General features: G+C 34.5%; 1 protein-coding gene across 47 annotated transcripts in view; it reads left to right on the top strand.

Annotated features, from left to right (window-relative positions):
• LOC129568370 (TLD domain-containing protein 2) overlaps nucleotides 1-20,533 on the top strand; it is a 109,570-nt gene that overhangs the window by 77,180 nt on the left and 11,857 nt on the right. For 4 of the 47 annotated variants that reach the window (XM_055446145.1, XM_055446140.1, XM_055446142.1 and 1 more), the window contains 11 exons: nucleotides 6,749-6,858; nucleotides 8,739-8,785; nucleotides 8,947-9,196; nucleotides 13,204-13,537; nucleotides 13,618-13,711; nucleotides 15,539-15,888; nucleotides 15,959-16,131; nucleotides 16,216-16,585; nucleotides 17,970-18,112; nucleotides 19,029-19,330; nucleotides 19,464-19,523. In XM_055446145.1, coding sequence (XP_055302120.1) covers nucleotides 6,749-6,858; nucleotides 8,739-8,785; nucleotides 8,947-9,196; nucleotides 13,204-13,537; nucleotides 13,618-13,711; nucleotides 15,539-15,888; nucleotides 15,959-16,131; nucleotides 16,216-16,585; nucleotides 17,970-18,112; nucleotides 19,029-19,330; nucleotides 19,464-19,523 — 2,233 coding nt within the window. Of the gene's footprint in view, nucleotides 1-2,730; nucleotides 2,806-6,748; nucleotides 6,859-8,738; nucleotides 8,786-8,946; nucleotides 9,197-9,676; nucleotides 12,265-13,203; nucleotides 13,538-13,617; nucleotides 13,712-15,538; nucleotides 15,889-15,955; nucleotides 16,586-17,969; nucleotides 18,113-19,028; nucleotides 19,331-19,463; nucleotides 19,524-20,292; nucleotides 20,392-20,533 lie in introns of those variants that run through there. The other 43 variants (XM_055446144.1, XM_055446138.1, XM_055446139.1 and 40 more) reach the window with 28 other exon arrangements.

Raw genomic sequence — 20,533 nt, 5'->3', positions numbered from 1 at the left:
TGTATTCAAGCTCTGAAAATAGCATTACAAACATGGTGTACCATTGGTATAGGCTAAGAGCAAAATGACAAAATAAATACAAAAGACGATACTTTTTTTAGTTTCTCTGTGATGAAAAAGAGGTTCGAAAAGATTTGGTGTATGTTGACTCATCACAGTTGTATTGCCGAAACTCCAATTTAGTAAAATGCTTCAATGTACGCAGACGAGAGCGTATTACAGAGAAAGAAAGAGAGAGAGTGAAAAAAAGATAAATACTGCATTTTTCCTTGGGAAAGTTTATTCGCTATTCTCACAAACGTACTAGCACTTAATTGGTTCAGTTTATTGTAGCGGGCCGGTACATGGCACGGTGCGACAAGCAATTACAAACATAACATTCAAACAGCAGTAGCAGCGACGACATTCTATAATATGTGTATTTTGTACTTTTATAGTCGGTCAGTGCGACGACTAGATAGACAATTAATGTAATGGTTTTACAGCTACTGTTTGTTTTTACGACCAAGTCGACAGTTGGCCATAGTGTGCGAGTGCAAACGAGTGCAGTTGAAAACTCAAGTGATAAAATGTGTGCATATATGAGACAATTGTCTCACAACTCGCTATTTTTTTGTCTCTTTTAATTTTGTTTTATACAAACTCAGTGCAATAGAAAATTTAAATCGGACGATGTATACTGAAAACAAAGTCGAGCCAAGCTGAGAAAATATGCATTTCACGCACTCTCTCGTTCGCACCAATGAAATCGTGTGTTTGCACGAGTAAGCTTCTATGTAATATATTTATTTAAAGAGATCAAGTTACCTTCAAATGAATGCAGAAAAAAAATTAACTTTAAATTGTTTTTTTCCACATTTTGTATTTTGTCGACTAAGAGAGTCCAATCTACGTAAATATGATACGCCGTTGCGCATTTTCACAGCGCTCAAAATAGTATATCGCTATAAGTTTTTATTTTAGTTCGATTGAACTGACCTTATTCTAACCAAGTCACTTACATGAATTTAAGCAATTTTCTACGGCTTTTTTGAGAAATCAATTCGGTTACAGGCTGAAACGAACCGTACACGAATCTTCTCCATGTTTCCGAACATATATGTATTCGTAAACTACGTCATCGCATAATGAAAATGCATTTATTTTTACTATAAATCACGTACAGATTTGCTAGTAACTGCGAAATTCATGCCCGCATCGCATGCATACAATTTAGTCACACTATTCAAGTATATTCCCAATTGGAGTCAGATTGTGTTGATAATTTATGGTCCAGACAGCTTTTGGTTGGAAAATCCTTCCCATTATTATATAGCTCATTCGATACCTGCCGAACAATTAAAAAAAAAGGTTGGTGATCGCATTGTCCTTTATCGCAAACCGACAAATATACAAATGAGCCTGAGATGTTGCATTTGACATTGGTTTTAATATCTTCATTTAAAAATGCCATTTATTTGAATGCTTTTTTGATTCTAGCGTTTATTATACCGTTAATTTTCTCGAATGATATCTCGTTCAGGCGACAAGTCTCATCGAAAATAGAACGTAAATTATTCAGAAAAACCACAAACGAAGCCATGTTTTGATATTTTTATCTGATTTGCAAAACACAAAAAAAAACAAAGCATATAAAACATCAAGTTTCACAAGTTAACTGCAGTTAACAATGTATACACAATAGCAGCACAACGAATAAATAATAATTTTGCACTGTGCATTGTAATAAATCTCCATTGGCTCTACTGAAATTGAGAAATTAAAGAAAACCGTTCATTTCAATGGCTTTGTTTACAATAGTTTTCGCTTTTGCTCGTTTTCCTTTCAATTCATTCCGAATGAATCGACAGGGAAAAAAACAAATAAACAAACAAACAATGCGTTTTCGATGCTTAATGTTTTCTTCTCGAATGCCAATGGCCTTTGTCACTAAGTCGTGATCTGTCGTTTCATTCGAAATGATTGATTTTATGGGAAAAGTTATTCTCTGTTTTTTGATTGCCCGTGCACTGCTCCGAAATATCCAAGGGTTATATGCATTGAGTTTTTTTATTCTGAGCAGTTTACATGCAATTTTTATTGTCAGATATCAGAGAATATCATGACACGCTTTGCTTCATTGATCAATCGATATTTGCTTGCTTTTTACTTTTGTCGCCGTAACAGACAAATTCGGCTGAAGTCTCATCAAGCTGAGAGTATTCTCGCAGCGGCTATGAGCCCTCAGCATGGAATGTGCTTTTACATTACGATAAGTGCTTTGTTTGCAGTTACCGCTTTTCTGACTAGAAGAACATTTTTTTTATTTTACTTTTTTTATTTAATTTTATGGCTTGTAAGTGCAACTTTTTTTAAAATTTAATTTTGTTTTTTTCTTTAATTTTTTCATGGCATGTTGTGCATTTTGTCGAACCCTTACTGCTTTGTTATGCTACCGAATTTGCAACCAAAAAAAAACAAATCTCTTGAACAAAAACCATTTTATTACTGCGCCAAATCACAAATTGCAACAAACAACACATATAATAAATCACCATACACCATTAACAAACAACAATAATACCCCCGTGTAAAATGATACTACAAACTTCGATTGATCCGAATACGAATACTGGGACAAAAATATAAAAAATACACGCCCTCTGAAATAAATATAATAAAAAAAACACTGCACACACATACATAATTCAACAACAACAACAACAAAACAACGCAATGAAAAAATTCTAGGTCACGACGAAATAGTTCACAAGATATTGAAGTTTTATCTCGTAGCTCTGACAACCTTGCACCACGTCCGTTCAGGTAATATCATTTTTATTTGACTTTTCTCTCTCTGCACTTTACTTTTCGTGTATTTTCTCTGATCTGGCGTTGGGCTTGAGTCCGTACTCTCTTTCTCTCTCTATATATCTATGGGTGAGATTGAGAGTAGCGTATGTTTCATTGAATTTGTTACGAAAGAGATGAGTAAGTTTCTTTCGACTTAAAAATAGTTAAAGTAGAGTATGTATTTTGTTTGTTTGTTTGTGTCATTTCATATACCGCTCGTTGATGGTGATGCTGTACAATAAGCGGAGCTCGATTACGTTCTCTCTTTAATGTTAACAATTATGAACTCCTGATACTCTTCGTCGAAAGAATTTGATATTTTTAACCATTCATGCAAACATACTCTACTTTTTCGAAAACCAATGTGTTAAATTGAAGTATTGGGAGCCGTCAGATGTACAAATGATTAGTTCTATTGATTATTTTTGCCTAATACTTAAATTCAAATAAATTAATAATATTCACCAATTTGGACAAACATACTCGCCTTTTACAACAACCGAAGTCAGGAAAAAATACTCCTGTTTATCGGTATTCCAAACAAACAAAATACATACTCTTCTTTAACGCAAATTAAGGTTTATGAAACATATTCGCCTTTATCATAGCCACAAAAAATCAAAATACATACTCTACTTTAACTATTTTTAAAGAAACTTGCCCTCTTTATGTTTTTGAAAAACATACTCGACTTTTTAAAAATATAAATCCGAAAAAAAACATACACTACTCTCAATCTCACCCATAGATATATGTATATATTTATTTTTTTCTCCTTTATAATTAAACTTTTCCATCATTACATCGACACTCTGTAGTCTGTTTCACTCAGTATATTCAGTGGGAAATTGTATGTATTTCATCTTCTCTGTTCAAGAATGTATTTTATTCCAGGTTTGCAAGGAAAATCCAATTTGTTCCATCTGTTATAGTAGTTATTGTTCAATCCCCAACAGAATTTGTTATTTTTTTCTCTACATTTTATAATGCAGTTTTCGTTCTGCCATAGTCTCGTGTGACTAATTCCTATCGTGCCACAAAACTTCAGCTAACATTTAACACAGAAAGTGCTCCAAACTGCACAGAGGAAAAACTGATTTGAGTCGAAATATGAACACGAGGCACAATTGCTCCAAGTCATTTTGGTCGTGCAAAGTTTCTGTCTTTTTGCACATTTGAACGACGTCGTCATGTCTGGACGTCATTTCACAGCCAAATAGCCAGCAATAAAGCGTGAGAGTCTTTCCACACAATTTTATTATGCATTTTCTTCTCTCTCGTATTGACTCTCTGACTCTTCTTCGGATGCTAAAATTTATTTTTTGCGTCAGAAAGCAAACTGTTTGTGATTACGTTATTGCTTGCCATATTTGTTGTATGCGTTTACGCGTTAAATCAGACTCATAAGTAAATTGCGACACGAAATCGTGTGTTCGTAGGTCAATGTCTACACGAGATTCAATGAAGCCAACAACAAATAAACGCAACAAATCGTGTATCCAAACAATTGGCATGATGATTTGCAAGACTTCACATCTTGACTATTAGATTTCGTATTTCGGCATCATGATTTTCCTCTGACTTGACATTCAAATCTTGGCAAACCTGTTATTGTCATTTTTGAAGAGTTCCGTAAACAGTTTAGCAGCAAAATATTTGAAACCGCACAGAATGCAACCGCAGAGCCTACGTGACTACGGGCCGCACCTTTTGTCATTGACCTTCCCAAAAAACAATCGACTATTTTCCCCCTATTTATTTTCAATTAATGAAACTCGAAACGATTTCAACTGTGATTCGATACTCCAATTTTTTTTTGGCTAAATAAATAGCACGTTTGATACTACGCTTGTACATGTGCTTCAGTTGATTGATTGGTTTATTATTTGAAATGTATGAGAAATAAAATGGTTGAAATGGTAAACATTTTTTCCTCCGAACATTAGCTGGCAATAAAACGAAAAAATAAACTACGCACAAAAATTTGCTGAATCTGGTCATGTGACTCAATTGAAAATTAATACTTGTATGACAGTAAAATGTAAATATTTACTAAAAATTGCTAACCATACCAAAACAAAAGTGTCAATTTTTCGTAACATTTGCATTACTCTTTTCTATGCGGTTTTTTCTACGCTTTTCCAAAAATACTCACTATTGAAATGACATAAAATTACAACATAAGCAATTTTCTTTGCCAAGCGACACCTTCATGCACAAATTGCTTCAAATATGCCTTTTTCCTTGAAACGTTCACATTATATTGTTTCTTTTTTTATGCTAAGATGTTGAGTGTTTAGTACTTTTGGCATCCATCAAAAATAATCGCTTTGAATATTAAAATAGAATCCACTAGATTCCGTCCGTCATTAAAAAGAGAGTCATGCATTAATACCAATAAATGTGGTTTTCGGTTGGTTTTTATGACCCATTCAATCCTGAGTCCTAATCTCCTTGAAAATGAATTATACTGAAACAGTGTACTCATATCAAAGACAAACGGAAAATAATTCATCAACAACAATATCAGGTTTTATAGTTGCTGTCAAATATGAAGTTCATATTTTCGTAGTTGGTGTTGTTGATAGAATCTAGTGATACATACGTCCATTTTTTGCATGTTATTTAATTTTTTCCGTCCCCCATGTTCATTCCGAATTCACTGTGTCTTGTTGAACAGCAGCAGCAGCAGAGAGAATGCGACATACTTAAAGGGTCAAATCCTTTTTATGTCGTGGAATACTTGTTTTCTATGTGCAGTGCAATTATTTGCTTTGTTTTTATCCATTTTCCTTTGATCACTCTTATTACACTATGCACCAAATTCTAAAAAAAATTCAAGATACGACCATTGCTGTTTCCAAGGCATTTTCATCATACTCTGAGATTAGAAGCAGCAATGCTCGTATCCAGAAAACTATAGCTGCTAGAGCAGCATCCGATGACAAATTCAGATTTAGCGGTCTCAGAAACTCCATGAATCCTGTCCTCTGTGGGGATTTTTTGCTGTTGCTTAGTGTTAATTATGGTGTTCCTTGCTGTAACACGATATGGGTATGTTTTGCGTACTGTTCGATGTTCCACTATGTTTGCGGCGATGGGAAAATGGAGAGAAAAAAGATATATTTATATATAAATGGTTTATATGGCGAAACGAAAACAAAACAAAAATCGTGGCGTAAAAAAACGCAGAGAGTTCGTCGTTGAAAGAATTCTGAGTTACCATAAAAAGCAGCTGAAACACATTTGAAAACAGGTTCTTTCTCATTTTTTTATTGCTGGAATGTCGTGTATTATGTAAAGAAGTCAGTGCGCGTCGATGAGTATGTATGAGTGGAGCGGAGACCTTGAAATGAATACGCGTGTGTTCTGATTTGATTTGGTGTGCACAAAGCATAACTCGGAATGCGAGCAAAACACTAAACAATACACACCAACTCCATGAAATATACAGCGTCACAACATTATTTAAAACGGAGTATATCATCGTGTACTGCCACATTCGAATTCGACCAAAGTAAAGCAAAAGAAAATTAAGAAAAAAAATAGCGCGTAATCGGATGAACTAAAATAACACACAGAATGGTACATCTTTCAGCGATTGCTCATAAATACTACATTGAATCATCCCAGTTCACACTGTTGTTCCTGACAATTGACATTGCATGCATTTTTTTATTTTTCCTACATAGCTGCGCATCATTAATAGAAAATCATAAGAAATAGAAAACAATTTCGGCATTTCAGTACTTTCGATAATTTGTTTTCCATTGGACAAAGAGGGCGTTTTATCTTATGTTTAACTTTTGGTGGAAGGAAACGTTAATCTTGAATTTTTTTACCAACCTTTTTTATGTTCAATTGATGATGATTATGTTGATCCATTTAAAAATTATTCCTTTCTTTGTGTTTACAGGAGCAAATCACGGAGCGTAGATCATGGATTAGCGGCACCGTTTGCAAATTTGGATTCATTGCGGTCAACAGTTGAAGGTCGCTTTGATAGCGTTGAGCGTCTATCGAAAGGTTGATGTTTTTTTTAAATAATTTCACTGAAATTATATGTTAAGATTGGTCTATTCACGTATTTTATCGATCTAAATGTGGAAAGTACCCATGATAAATGAAATGAAATATTTTTTCCCTGTAACAATCAATCTTCAATAACTTGAATTCAAAATTCTCGATTATGTCGCCTGATTTCCTATGTAAATTGAACACAATCACTTTCAATAATGTTCTCTATTTGCCACTTAATTCCAACTGTGTACCACTTCCATGGGAAGAGATTGTAACGAATTTTCCATTTTTGTCCATGAAGAAATGGAAGAAAATTGGAGCAACGGTTGTAAATGGATTCGCCTTTGGTTTATAAAGATTTGCAAAAATATCCATTAAGAAGACACAAGTTATGTTAAAAATATAATAATTTAATCATGAAACGTTGAATTTAATCATTCAATGTCGATGCAATATCAAGTGCACTAGAAAAAATCGCGATGCTCAATTTTATCCTGGTTGCTTTCATATGAATTGAAAAGAATGAAGCAATTTCACGCATCCGCTAAAACTGTAATTAATATTGACACGAACAACGCCACCATTGCCGCCTAAACCTAGCATCGTTTCATTTCCCATAAGTGACATGTAGCGCGCGCTTTGTGTATTTGCATGGTATAAAAAAAGAACCAAATTGCTCTCAATTAAACTGCATCGAATTGTTTATGTGATACCATTAACGTGTGTATCTCAATCGATGGAGCCGTTGTCACACATTCAATGCAATAATAAAATTGAATACACGAAAGATAACATTGCCTTTAATTAAAATAATTCCGTACTCGCATGCACGTTAAATAAAGTGATTAATCTTTTAATATTGTCTCTCTCGTGTGTATTTTTTTCATAATGTTTGATTCAGTTGTCTTTCGTCGCGTTCCGCAAATACAAAACGTACTTGTATCAGTTGATCCATACCGTGCTGAAACATACACTTCATACATACACATGATATTTGTATGTGGGATTTATTAAATGTATATTAAATTACTGCAAAATGTTGATTTACCCAATAAAATATTGTTTAAATGCGAACAAACGTCGACCGATCTCAGAGCACTTTGAATCTGGTTCAATATATGCAGTCAGTGAACAAAGCGCATGCATTTAATTAATTGCAGTGACTGGCGCTAGGAAAGCCAGTTTTATCTCGGTGCTGTATTGTGATATTGCAGTTAATCGATTTTGCAAGCCATGATTTTTTTCTAAACCACTGTTTTCGTCTCTTTCATTTCTAGAGTGTATTATGCTTAATCGCATTATCTTAAAAGTCAGTTTCAACTTAAATGCAGCAAGTTTTTTCCCTACATTTGACATGGAAATATACATGCGCTTTCATTTGAAATTATCAATGAAAATGGTAGTATACAACATGATTTCAATTTGGTTTCGATTTTCGTTGCCTGGGCATATCCATTCTCTAATTGATTTACAGCGAGTAAACATTTAAGCGCACTTGTAAGCACATTTGATTTTCCATCAATAACATAGATCGCATACACTCTCTGCGTGCGAGAAAAAAAAATTGAACACACACCAAAAAATCAATATTTAGAAAACGACAACGTCAACTCTACCCGCATTTTATTAAACGTTTCGTGTAACCATTATTCAAATATTACGACAATCTAATGACAAATGTGTCGTTGTTTTCAACACATTTGTGAGACGTTGTTTTGTTTTTTCTCTCTTCAAAATCACCATATCAGCTATGCATCAAGTTCAATGTAAAATACACATACATTCGATTTTCTTTTTGTTCATAAATTTTTGAAATTAATTATAAACTATAATATTATATGTTAATCATGTTCGGAATTTTATTATGTATTGTTTTTCATTCACAGAAAAACTCAAAGGATCTTTGCCAAGTATTCCAACGACGACGTACATGGTAAGCTGAATAAAGCGAAAAATTTATTATCAAATGAATTTAAAATAGATAATTTCCACACATTGTAATTGCAAATGATAAATAATTCATTGTTGTTAGTTTTAAATAATTTATTCTGCTTGTTTTCACTTTCATTGATGTCCATGATGACATCTATTAAGGTGGGAAATCGTGATACGTTGACATCGGTCGCCGCACGATTCGATACGACGCCCGGGGAGTTGACGAGCCTTAACAAATTGAACAGTTCGTTCATCTATCCGGGTCAATCATTGCTTGTTCCTGATAAAACCGGATCCAGTAGCGAAAATATTAGCGATTTGGGCAGTGATGTGGCCATTCAAGGTAGCCCCATCGAAAAAACTCGGAAGCTATCGACCGAAGAAGTTCAACAAGAGGAAAAAGAACGGGGTAAGTAACAAGAAAATAATGGAATGCTACTGTATTATTATTGATATCAGTTAATTTGGCATTGCAATAATAAAAAAAGTAATAAAGATGTTTCCAAATTCACGCGACATTAAAGTAACACAATTCAGTTTCAATTCACGTGACATGTTTCGTTTCCAACGAATTTTCGGTACATTCAATACGCTATTGAGTAATTGATGGATGTAAATGAGAGACAATTGGAAAAGAAATCCTTTGCTGTTCTGAACTGAAACTATACACAAAATAGAAATATTAACGAAGCCTTCGAATTCCCATCACTGATTGATGACGCATTTGCCGTTGATTTGTTTTTAATCAAAAATGAATCAAAAATGAGGAAACTAAACTGATAAACCTGGCGTCTCCACTAGCTGGCTGAGCAGCAAATCGGCTAAAGTACAGTTCATGTTGAAGCCGCTCCGCAATACTTAATCAATGGAAGTGTCATGATATTCTAGCTTATACGTATTAAACGTCAAACACCTACTGTGATTTAGTATGTGTGTTTGTGCACGAATGGCATTATTTGATTTCCAAGTAGAAAACACAACACAATTTTCCAATATAATCCAATAATAATTTGTTACACTTGGATTTTCTCCATATTTATCCGTATTTTGAGTATATAATATTTGTCGAATTTCGATGGTGAACAGTTTTAAAGATAGTATCGAATAAACGCACACAGTCTGCTCTTAGTCAAATGCATCGAAATCATTATTAAGACGGAGAAAAAATCGGACTAAATGATTCAAAAGTTCGACTACGTAGGCAAATCAGTTAAATGAAAGAGCATGTAAAAGTGTGTTGAGTGATAGAAATATGGTTGTTGATTATAAAATGTGTATAAATACAACGTTGATTGTGCATTTTAGCATTTATATTAATTAGTCGTGCTACGAATTTCATTATTTTGCTTGCCATTAACACTGTGTGCGTCCACCCATAATTTAATTTACGGTGTGAATGAAGTGAATACAGTGCAAATTGTTGTCTTTCGCAATGACTATCTCATGCTTTTCGACGTAGACGCGCTCTCAAGTCGTATATTTAATTGTCGCAATGCAAAGTGTTTTGCAAGATAAACTACGCGCTTAGAGGGAACAAATCTTGAAATATTCAAGTATCTAGGATTAAATAGAGGTGCAAACACGCAAATGTATACAGCGATTTTTTGTAAAAATTCTGGTAATATCATTTTTCCCTTTGTTATATGTTTAGTTTGCTAGAATTTTCTTACTTCGATAGAAATTGTTTTGTGTTTGAGAGAACAGACCAATTCAATTTACGTTTTTTAGCTCAATTTAAAACCAATTTAACAGCTCCAGAAGCAAAAGAGTTCTGTAAATAACGACGCAAATGTATTGACAATTGTATATAGTGGCGTCGACAGTCCGGTCGAGTGTACTGTACATGGGATTTTGCTGTCAAAGAATATCCATTCCATATTTTTCTCAATAAAACTCATGCAAATGTTAGTTCACAATGTTTGTGTTGTTTGACACATTCGCGACAGTTGTTGTGCGGGGTCGGCGTGAGGCGGGATCATTTATATCAATTTACATTATAAAATGGTTTGTCCATAGTGTATTGTAGAAATGCTCGAGAATTATGAGGTGATTTGTATTTGTGTGGAGCAGTTTATTCAGTCGCTGTCAAATTCTCATTCCTTCAGTCGCCCCTCTTCTTCCCTCGTATTGCGTTTGTGTATTTATTCAGCCGTTGTGACAAATTCTATCACAATTGACAAATAGCTTACTCTTTTTTCATCGTTCGTAATTTTATTTATGAAATGTAAAACGCGCTAGTCGACTTAATCGATACACATTTTGTTCAGTTCTGTACTACAGAATCTGTAGTGAAAAATTTACAAGAAAAATAATGTCGCTGAATCTTGAAAATTCTTCGAAAGATTATAGAAGTTGAAACTGTGTTCAAGTTCAGGCTTTAAGTGGTTGATAGAATTGTTGATAAATTGAAATTCTGTGTCACCAGTGACGTTAAATTTAGAGTTTTTCAAGGATTTATAACCGTCAAATTATTGATTGAATATTTGTGCATGCAAATGGCGATCGGCTAATTGAAGAATCAAGAATCGAAATGTTTACTGGTTGTTGTGTTGACAAAGCGTATGCATTCACTGGTGTAACACTGCGATGTATTGATTACAATAGTGACTAAGTGCAATTACGTTGCATGAGTACGATACTATTCAGTGCGCTTTTATTCGCGTTCTATCCTATCAATTTCTTAGTTGAGCAAACACGTTTTTTTATGTATACCTAATATCATATCAAAATTGAAATTTATGTTAGAATCTTTTAATGACAAATTTCGCGTAGCGATTAATTACAGCTGAGAATCAGTGGGTATTTCATTGTTTCATTATTTGAAAATCAGTGTGAAATGCGAAACATATTCACAGTCAATTCATTGACCGCAAACAGTTGTAAATAGAAATGAAATTAACAGTGCATAACGAATTTTCAAATGCAGATGGTCGCAGTGTGAAGTCGATAAGAGAGCGATACGCCGCCAATTCTGAAACGTTTTGCGTTGAACTGATATTCACTCCACGAAAACTACGTTATCACAAATGATTCAAACAAGAACTCGCATTGATGACGAATATTCTGTTTGATCAAGTAACATTTTTGTAAGATTTGTAACAAATTCGACACCGTATCCATATTCAGTGTTTAGTTTCTTGGTGGTGATAAGATTGTTATTTCGTAGGGAAATTACAAGTAGCTAAATAATTTGCTGATAAGTAATCTCATCAATCTGGTGCAGCCGTGTGTAGTTGAGTGAATAATACAATTGTGATAGCAACTAATTGCTGAGCAAGAATTTTTTTTTGTATTTTGAACATTTACACAATTTCAGTCGAGTTAAGAGTCAGGCTTCAATTCATTGTCTCATAGAATCGTACAAATGTGTGTACATCTGGCAATCGTAATTTAACTCGCAATTCTTCTTTGATGAAGCAGGCAAATGTGATCGTTTTCGATTTTTTTCTTTCATAAGAATGCTGAATTTTTTATCAGGTGAATTCAACAGTGTAGACTAGTAAATTAAATGTAGTCGACTAAATGAAACGTAATTGCCGAATAAATATTCAGCGATATGGAAACAGTGTCTTTGTGTTTCATTTTTATAACATCATCGAGTAGAAAAACACATTAGTTTCACACACTACCACCTACTATATTTCGATTTTTTATCGATTGTTTGCTTTTAATCTTCCGTACGCCTGTGAGTGTGTCATCGTAATCGCTATAAACCAGTATGCGTTATAAATTTATAGCCCCATGAAAAAAATATATAACTAATGCACTGAAGTTAATTCGTTGCGGCCGCAAAATGTTCGCTTATACTACACACAGAAAAGAATCTTCGGAAATTTTGGGTGTTCGCCGTAAAATTTGACATTTATATATAAATTTCCATATACATTTTACCGGCAACACTTCAATTTTCCGGGCGATGACATATTTTCGAAAATTTTATCAAATACTATATATATTTTACCGCTTGAAATGACAGATGGCGCTAATTTCTGTTGGAATATTTGGAATTATGTCATCGCCCGGAAAATTGAAGTGTTGCCGGTAAAATGTACATAGAAATTTATGTATAAATGTCAAATTTTACGGCGAACACCCAAAATTTCCGGGGATTCTTTTCTGTGTGTAATTTCGTTCTCATTTTTTGTTGTTGTCGTGATACACAAAAACTGTGCGACACCAAAAGAAATTCTATTATTATTGATAATGACTGAAAACGAAAAACATTCATGCAATTTCTCCAATTTAATTGAAATGTGTGACTTTGGATTGATTATTGAATTACAAACTCAGTTTACTAACTTTTTCAGAGCGATAATTTTATTAACACGTCTTTTTTGCTGTTGTTATTAACAAATACAACTTATCGCTTGGCTGCCACCGATGATTAATCCCCTTTTTTGTGTATTTTTTCCACAGAACTTTTGGATGGACTTCGTCCGGGTTCACCAAAACCTGGTCACATCAAGCGCATTGAATCGCCAGCCATTAAAAATCAAAATGAAGACGATCCGATTGTTACTCAGCGTTTCCTCAAGATCAATGTACGACACATAACCGATGGCCAAGGTGTTGTTGGTGGAGTGTTGCTCGTTACACCAAATGCTGTTATGTTCGATCCAAATGTTTCAGATCCATTGGTGATTGAACATGGACCAGAAAGCTATGGTGTCATCGCGCCGATGGAATTGGTCGTTAATGCTGCCATTTTTCATGACATCGCTCACATGCGTGTTGCGGGTGGTGAATCGAGGTAAAATAATTCATTTTTCTTTCTTACTAGTTGTGGAACTTGTTGTAGTTTACTAATATTAACTAACCTTTTCATTGCAGCTCTTCAGAAAAGGTCGAAATTTACTACCCAAAGCCACCATGCATAAGCAGCGACGCATCTCACTCACCCGGCAAAGATTCTTTATTAGTTAAAGTAAGCAAATATTCCTGGGGGCTAACATATACAGTACACTGATCCAAAAAAAAAGTTGTCCTTCATCCCAAAAGTCCGGCCGGTTTCGAAAAATTTACCTCAAAAAAATAGGTTTGACGCAAAGAACGCATATGGGTACCATATAAAAACCCATAACAAGCCTCATATCAAAATTTTCATGACAGTGTTTTCGGAAGCCATTTTAGATAGCTACATTTCGACAAAAATAATTTTTCCAGCCAATATTCGGCAGAAACTGTTGATAGGGTTTTGTTTGGCTCGTCAATATCTACAACTTTTATCTAGACATCAGCCCTTGAAAAGGCATTCTGGCCAGTTACAGTGTAAAATAATCGAAAAAATTGCAATTTTACGAACATTTTGGGTACTTACATGACCAAATCGAGTGATGATTTCACATATTTCTGGCCTCATATTCGATTTCAACTTCCAAAAAATCGAATTTTGACCAAAAAATCCTTAAGTATAGGCTTTTTAGGGATGGTGTCTTGATGCAATGGTATTTTTTCTCGAAAATATAGGGATTATAATCAGACAAAAACTCTCAAAATTGACTTTTTAAGGTACCTCCCCAACAAAATATACGTTTTTCATGGATTTTACTATGAAAATATCAATTTTTGTTCGAAAGGTACCCCAAAAATCATTCATAAGAGCTTCTGTGTGAGTAGATTCCCAATATTTCTCGAAAAAAATAACTTTGTTCTAAGAAACTCATCCGAAAAGTGTATTTTTGGGGTACCTTCCGAACAAAAATTGATATTTTCATAGTAAAATCCATGAAAAACGTATATTTTGTTGGGAAGGTACCTTAAAAACTCAATTTTGAGAGTTTTTGTCTGGGTAGAATCCCTATATTTTCGAGAAAAAATAACATTGCATCAAGACACCATCCCTAAAAAGCCTATACTTAAGGATTTTTTGGTCAAAAGTCGATTTTTTGGGAGTTGAAATCGAATATGAGGCCAGAAATATGTGAAAACATCACTCGATTTGGTCATGTAAGTACCCAAAATGTTCGTAAAGGATCATACTAGATGTTCAAAGGCAGAAAAGGAGGAAGTCATTTGCTTTTACCTGTCAAACCGAAGCACATGTTTGTGATTTGCTCATTTTGGCCTGAAATTTGTCTTATATGTGTGAATCAATTGTCGCCAAATTCCATCCAAATCGCAATCTGACAAGTATCAAAATTTTTGTACAGATTTTGGCTACACAACGCAAGTCGAAAACTGAACAATAGTCCACCGCCTGGGTGACTTGTAGAGCAAAAAATGTAAGAAATGCCGAAAAATTGCAATATTTTCGATTATTTTACACTGTAACTGGCCCAGAATGCCTTTTCAAGGGCTGATGTCTAGATAAAAGTTGTAGATATTGACAAGCCAAATAAAACCCCATCAACATTTTCCGCCGAATATTGGCTGGAAAAATTATTTTTGTCGAAATGTAGCGATCTAAAATGGCTTCCGAAAACACTGTCATGAAAATTTTGATATGAGGCTTGTTATGGGTTTTTATATGGTACCCATATGCGTTCTTTGCGCCAAACCTATTTTTTTGAGGTAAATTTTTCGAAACTGGCCGGACTTTTGGGATGAGGGACAACTATTTTTTTTGGATCAGTCTAATATACAGTGTTAGCTATACATTGGATAGTTCTGTGGTTTGTCACGTAATAATAAACTAATGGCAAACTACAGCGCTAGTTTACTATAGTGTATGCCTATTTATCTGTAACCCCCCCTGATATATTCATTATTGATAAAGTTCAGCGATTTATTGGTGAATTCAATTTGATTACAGGATGAAACTTTTCCTGAACTGGGGGTTGGATCCGTTGAAGGTTGTGATGATCAAGAAAGTGTATGTTCGAGTAATGAACGCGAGGGTGACGCTTTTCCAAAGGCATTCGACCGTGAATTAGTGACGCCGACCAATTTACAAAAATCGCAGGCCGAATCAGTTGATAACAAAGCAAATGATAACGAAACCAAAGAATCGAATGCATTAAAAACAGTCAATTCAACAGCAACGACTAATGAAGACAATGATTCTAATTCGGTATTAGGCAAGGAGTTTAAAGAAATGCGAACCCTCGAAGAGCGCCGTCGCAGCTTACTTGATCATCATTGGGCAATCCCTAGCAAGGACAGGTAGGGTGTTAAATTAAGTTCTGTTGAAATTTCACACTTTAAACTATTTATTCTTCTTGTTAATCAGCAGATCTTTGGAAGACGATAGCATTGCTGAAGTTACGGAACCGATTCCATCAATTCCAGCAAATATACCTGAAAATGCGGAGCTCATCGAAAAAGTTGCCGCTAGTATTGCATCGATCAGTATTGAAAACAGCGAACAGGATCCTCAGCTGATGAAACAAAGCTGCCACGATTCCGGTATCGATATTCGCGATCCGAATCTACCAGTAGTTTTGAATACGAAAAAGAATTACAGCGATGCTGATATTGTTCTCTCATCAGATTGGGTCCCACCTATCACAATTGCGCCAACTGACTACACCGACACACAGTCACGATCGCAAGACACGAGACTAAACGCTGGAGGCACATCGCTAACTGAACCGACAGTTGTTGGCCGGAAGAAAACCTCGAGCGTTAGTTTCAGTGTTGACGATAACAGTGACAGCCAACAGCATCATAGCACAAGCAGTGATAAGACCAGTGATAACAACAAAAAGAATAAGATGTTGAAACGCCTCTCATATCCATTGACTGGCCTAATCGAGGGACTCGCAGGAACGGGCGATGACAAATTACGAAGCGACAGCGCTGAATCGGCCCCAAACACTGGCGACTCAAACCAAAGTGTTTTCTCCAAAGTATTCTCTAGGTAAGCATTGATATAAACGACACAGCACATTTATCAGTGAGTCATTTGCTATTTATAACTTGGCGCGAGGAATTCTAGCCTCCTAATAAAAGTTTATAAACTAATTCTTTTCTCCAGCAAAATTTCAAATGAAAACAGAAGAATCAATTCTAAATAATTCCCTTTTGTTATTTTTCATCCTGACTTTTTTTACGAATTCGCAACTGATTCTGGACTGAATGAAATACCATTCGCCGAAAAATACATTTCACACCAACTATCATTTTGAATTTGATTTGCACTATTCTCTTTTGTTGGCTTAATTTGCTTTTTTTCGTTTTGCTTCCCCAACAAAACCACCGATCCTTGATACAAACATTATTCGAATTCGCACAATTACACATACACATACACATACACGTTTTTTGTCTCTAAACACACACCGTGTTGTCGTTTTGATTTTATTTCCTTCATTTCTTCAAATTTGGTTCAATCTTCGAAAACAATATAACTTTTTAATTTAATATTTGCAACATAAACAAACGCACAATATTATTCCCCGGCTTTTGGAAAACTGTATAGCTCACCGATAACACTTGTTTCTGAGCTCGGCGGCAATTTATTCTTGTCGAAAACACCATCTGAAGAATCTGGCGGATCGCCAGTACCGCCTTTAACGCCAAATGCTCAAGATGGTAGTGCAAATAGTTCTTCAGCTCAAGCAGCGGCGGGGTAAGAATTTGTACAATCAAAAACCAAACTGATACACACAAAATACTACTACAAAAATTTGTTCACACCATATATTTTTTGCAATTCAAATGGTCAATACTGTATCTCTCTCTCACTTTCTCTTTTTGCATTATTTTTCGGAATGTCCAAGTGCTTGTTTTGTATTTGTACAAGTGGTGAAAGTGCTCTTGTTTGGACTCTTTCACCAAAGACATCCACATCCAAGATTCTGTTCTGTTCATCAAGCTCACCTTACTATTTTTGTTGATTCTACAATTTAAATACGTGCAGTTCATCTAGTATCATATATGAAATAATTTTTTTTCTCGAGTTTGAGTTTAGTTTAATATAGTTTTGTATGAAAATCTCACCTCTCTACTGTCAATTCATTCTACACCATAGACGTTCACTGCATTTTTTCTGTTGATATTTTAGTATCATTCCTTGTAAAAAGTTAACCATGTTTATTTCTGTAATTGGTTGAATTTGGTTTGTCTGTAATACCAATGCTAAGGTGCATTATCCTCAACGAGGACATTAATTGATATTTATTTTCATTCAATTCGATTTGAATCCGCATTTGTCTTGAAATCTGTATTTGGTTGTAATTTTGTATCATCATGTCGTAATATTTGAGATGACACGCACTAATTTAGATTGTTTTTTAATTTAGACGATCATCCATTGGAACATTCATTCGACCAAATTCATCGGACGGATCGCAAACCAAATCGGTTAAAGCTCCACCACCGAAACTTGACTACCGTTCAATGGTGTCTATTGATGATTGTCAATCTCTTTTCGTCAGTTTCGACAGTAAGTACAAATATCATCCTTTTCTTTTCTCTTTGAAATGAAATAATGATCGATTAATTTAACATTAGAACTTAAAGGCTACGTTCTTGTATACACTTAGTGAAAAACTAGAAATGCAACCAGTTAGAAATTAGAGAATCAAAATTACGATGCTAATTTAAAACATTCAATTTGATGATAGACCGAATGAGTACTGTACCCGCTACAAGAATAGATATCAAATGGGATGTTTTTAAGAAGACGTCGACTTAGTTATTTATCATTATAATTTGAGTCATTATGAATAGTGTCCTTCCAGAAAATAACTCATCATTTCTAGTTAATACTACTAACGAAATCATTTCTACGTAATATTATTTAGTGAGAGCTCCGTTTAGTAGCCAGCTCGAAAAGCTTGGTAGGTGGCCAGTCTGATGAACAATCTGCTTTTTTGCATTTTTGTTTTAATTTCTGTTCATTCTTCTGTCTGGTGGGATTGCACTATTATTTGTCGCTCTTTCAATTGACTACGTTATAAATCTTATATTCAAGATGATCATTCATAAATTTCCTTGATATATTTATTGTAGTATGTACTCATTTTTTTGAACAAGTTTTATATTTTGCTTCCTTTTTTAATTGCTTTATCTTCCTGATTTCCTCCTCATGCACATATTTATAAACTTCTCACGTGATTTGTTAAATAGTGATTGATATGTTTGACGTCTTTCGGAAATTACATTGAATGAATTCAAGAACTCTTTCTACTATTTTTGACATGCAAGCTCCATCTTCTAAGCTCTTTTTACTGGGGTATTGTGGTGGATTTTTCTGTGAAACAGTCATCAAAATATGTTGTGTTTGATGGTTACTTTGTACTGATTTTGAACACTTGATACTAAGAACAAAATTGTATTTTTCTCTGTATCTGATTTAGAATTGATTCCACGACCCGCTCGTGCATGTGCAGATCCACCATTGTATTTACGATTACGAATGGGCAGACCACTCGGTAAAACGATGCCATTGCCAAGCAATGTTGTAATGTCGTACGGTAAAAATAAATTGCGGCCAGAATTTTGGTTCAGCATACCGAAAAATCGAATCGATGAGCTGTACCGGTTCTTGAACACTTGGGTGCCACATTTGTATGGTGAATTAGACGAACAAGAAGTTGCAAAACGTGGTTATGAACTGATTCAAAACGATACCGATTGGGTAAAAAGTGGACAAAACAAGGTTTGTAGCAGTTTTAACTCAATTTTATCGATTGAACTTCAGTTTGCGAAAACAAAAAAAATCGCAGATAATTAAGAATAATGAATGAAATTTAAATGGATACAATAATACAATATTTGTGTTGATCACACAGGACGGCCAAATGACAAGCGATGGCGAAGATATTTCAGAGTTGACGCGGGAATCATGGGAGGTGAGTCAAACGTTTTCGGAGCTTTCTTTTCTATTAAACGCCAAGAATACGTTCACTTCCAACTCGAAAATGTTTTTTCAAAGCAAGCAGAAATCACATTAAAAATAATAGACAACAACATAACAATTTCCGTTGAAATTATATACACAATCACAAAAATTATACAGATATGACAAATAAATAGTTTAATGATACAATCAATTCGGTTAGGAAACATACACAAACACAAACATGAATACAAACAAAACCACACAGAGTCAGAAAGATAAAACACAACTCTTCAGCAGGAACAATTGACAATTAGATTCAATTTATCATATATTTTTTTCGTCAACACAACTACACGCAATAAACTTAATAGAATGGATCAAAGCAAGGGGCATTTTTTTCTCGTTAAAAGGCATCGAACAGCAAATTTTGAATTCATTGTTTAAATAAAATATCAGCAATACACTTACACTAAAACCAACAACATCACACACAGTTTCTTTTGTTTTAGTTGAATTTAATTAGGAAGAAGGCGAGGACGCTAGAATATATTCATAGTAGTTAGACAAAATCGTAAACAACTCCTACATGTTGTTGATGAAAATGAAATTCTAAACTGATCTGTGTTTTTTTATCGACATATCTCCGCATTTCCCTTGGCCATCCAACGACAATTCGGACAAATTACTTTTAAATAAAAATCAAATTCTGGTGGTTGAAAAAAAAACATAATAATAATACAAATGACGTTTGTGTGCGTGAAACGCATTGGCCATTACAGCTGCTTAAGGCGCCTTTCGTTAAGACCTACCAAAAAACTTGCCATACATACCAGTTTATTAAAAGCCAAACAGGATCGAACGATTTGGAAGGTTGTGAGGTTAGGAACAAACTCTAATTGTTTTGTTTCCTTTTTTGTTTTCCTTTTCATATAATTATTTCAAAAAATGCGGTAACGCAATGAGTTTGTGTGATTAGATGGAAACATGTGAATATTGCACCTAAACCAATAGACTATATAT

This window comes from Sitodiplosis mosellana, unplaced genomic scaffold (assembly GCF_009176505.1).
Source record: "Sitodiplosis mosellana isolate CC-2019 unplaced genomic scaffold, AAFC_SMos_1.0 Smas_scaffold_18, whole genome shotgun sequence".
Taxonomy (NCBI): Eukaryota; Metazoa; Arthropoda; class Insecta; order Diptera; family Cecidomyiidae; genus Sitodiplosis; species Sitodiplosis mosellana.
This window is presented reverse-complemented; position numbering and strand designations above follow the sequence as displayed.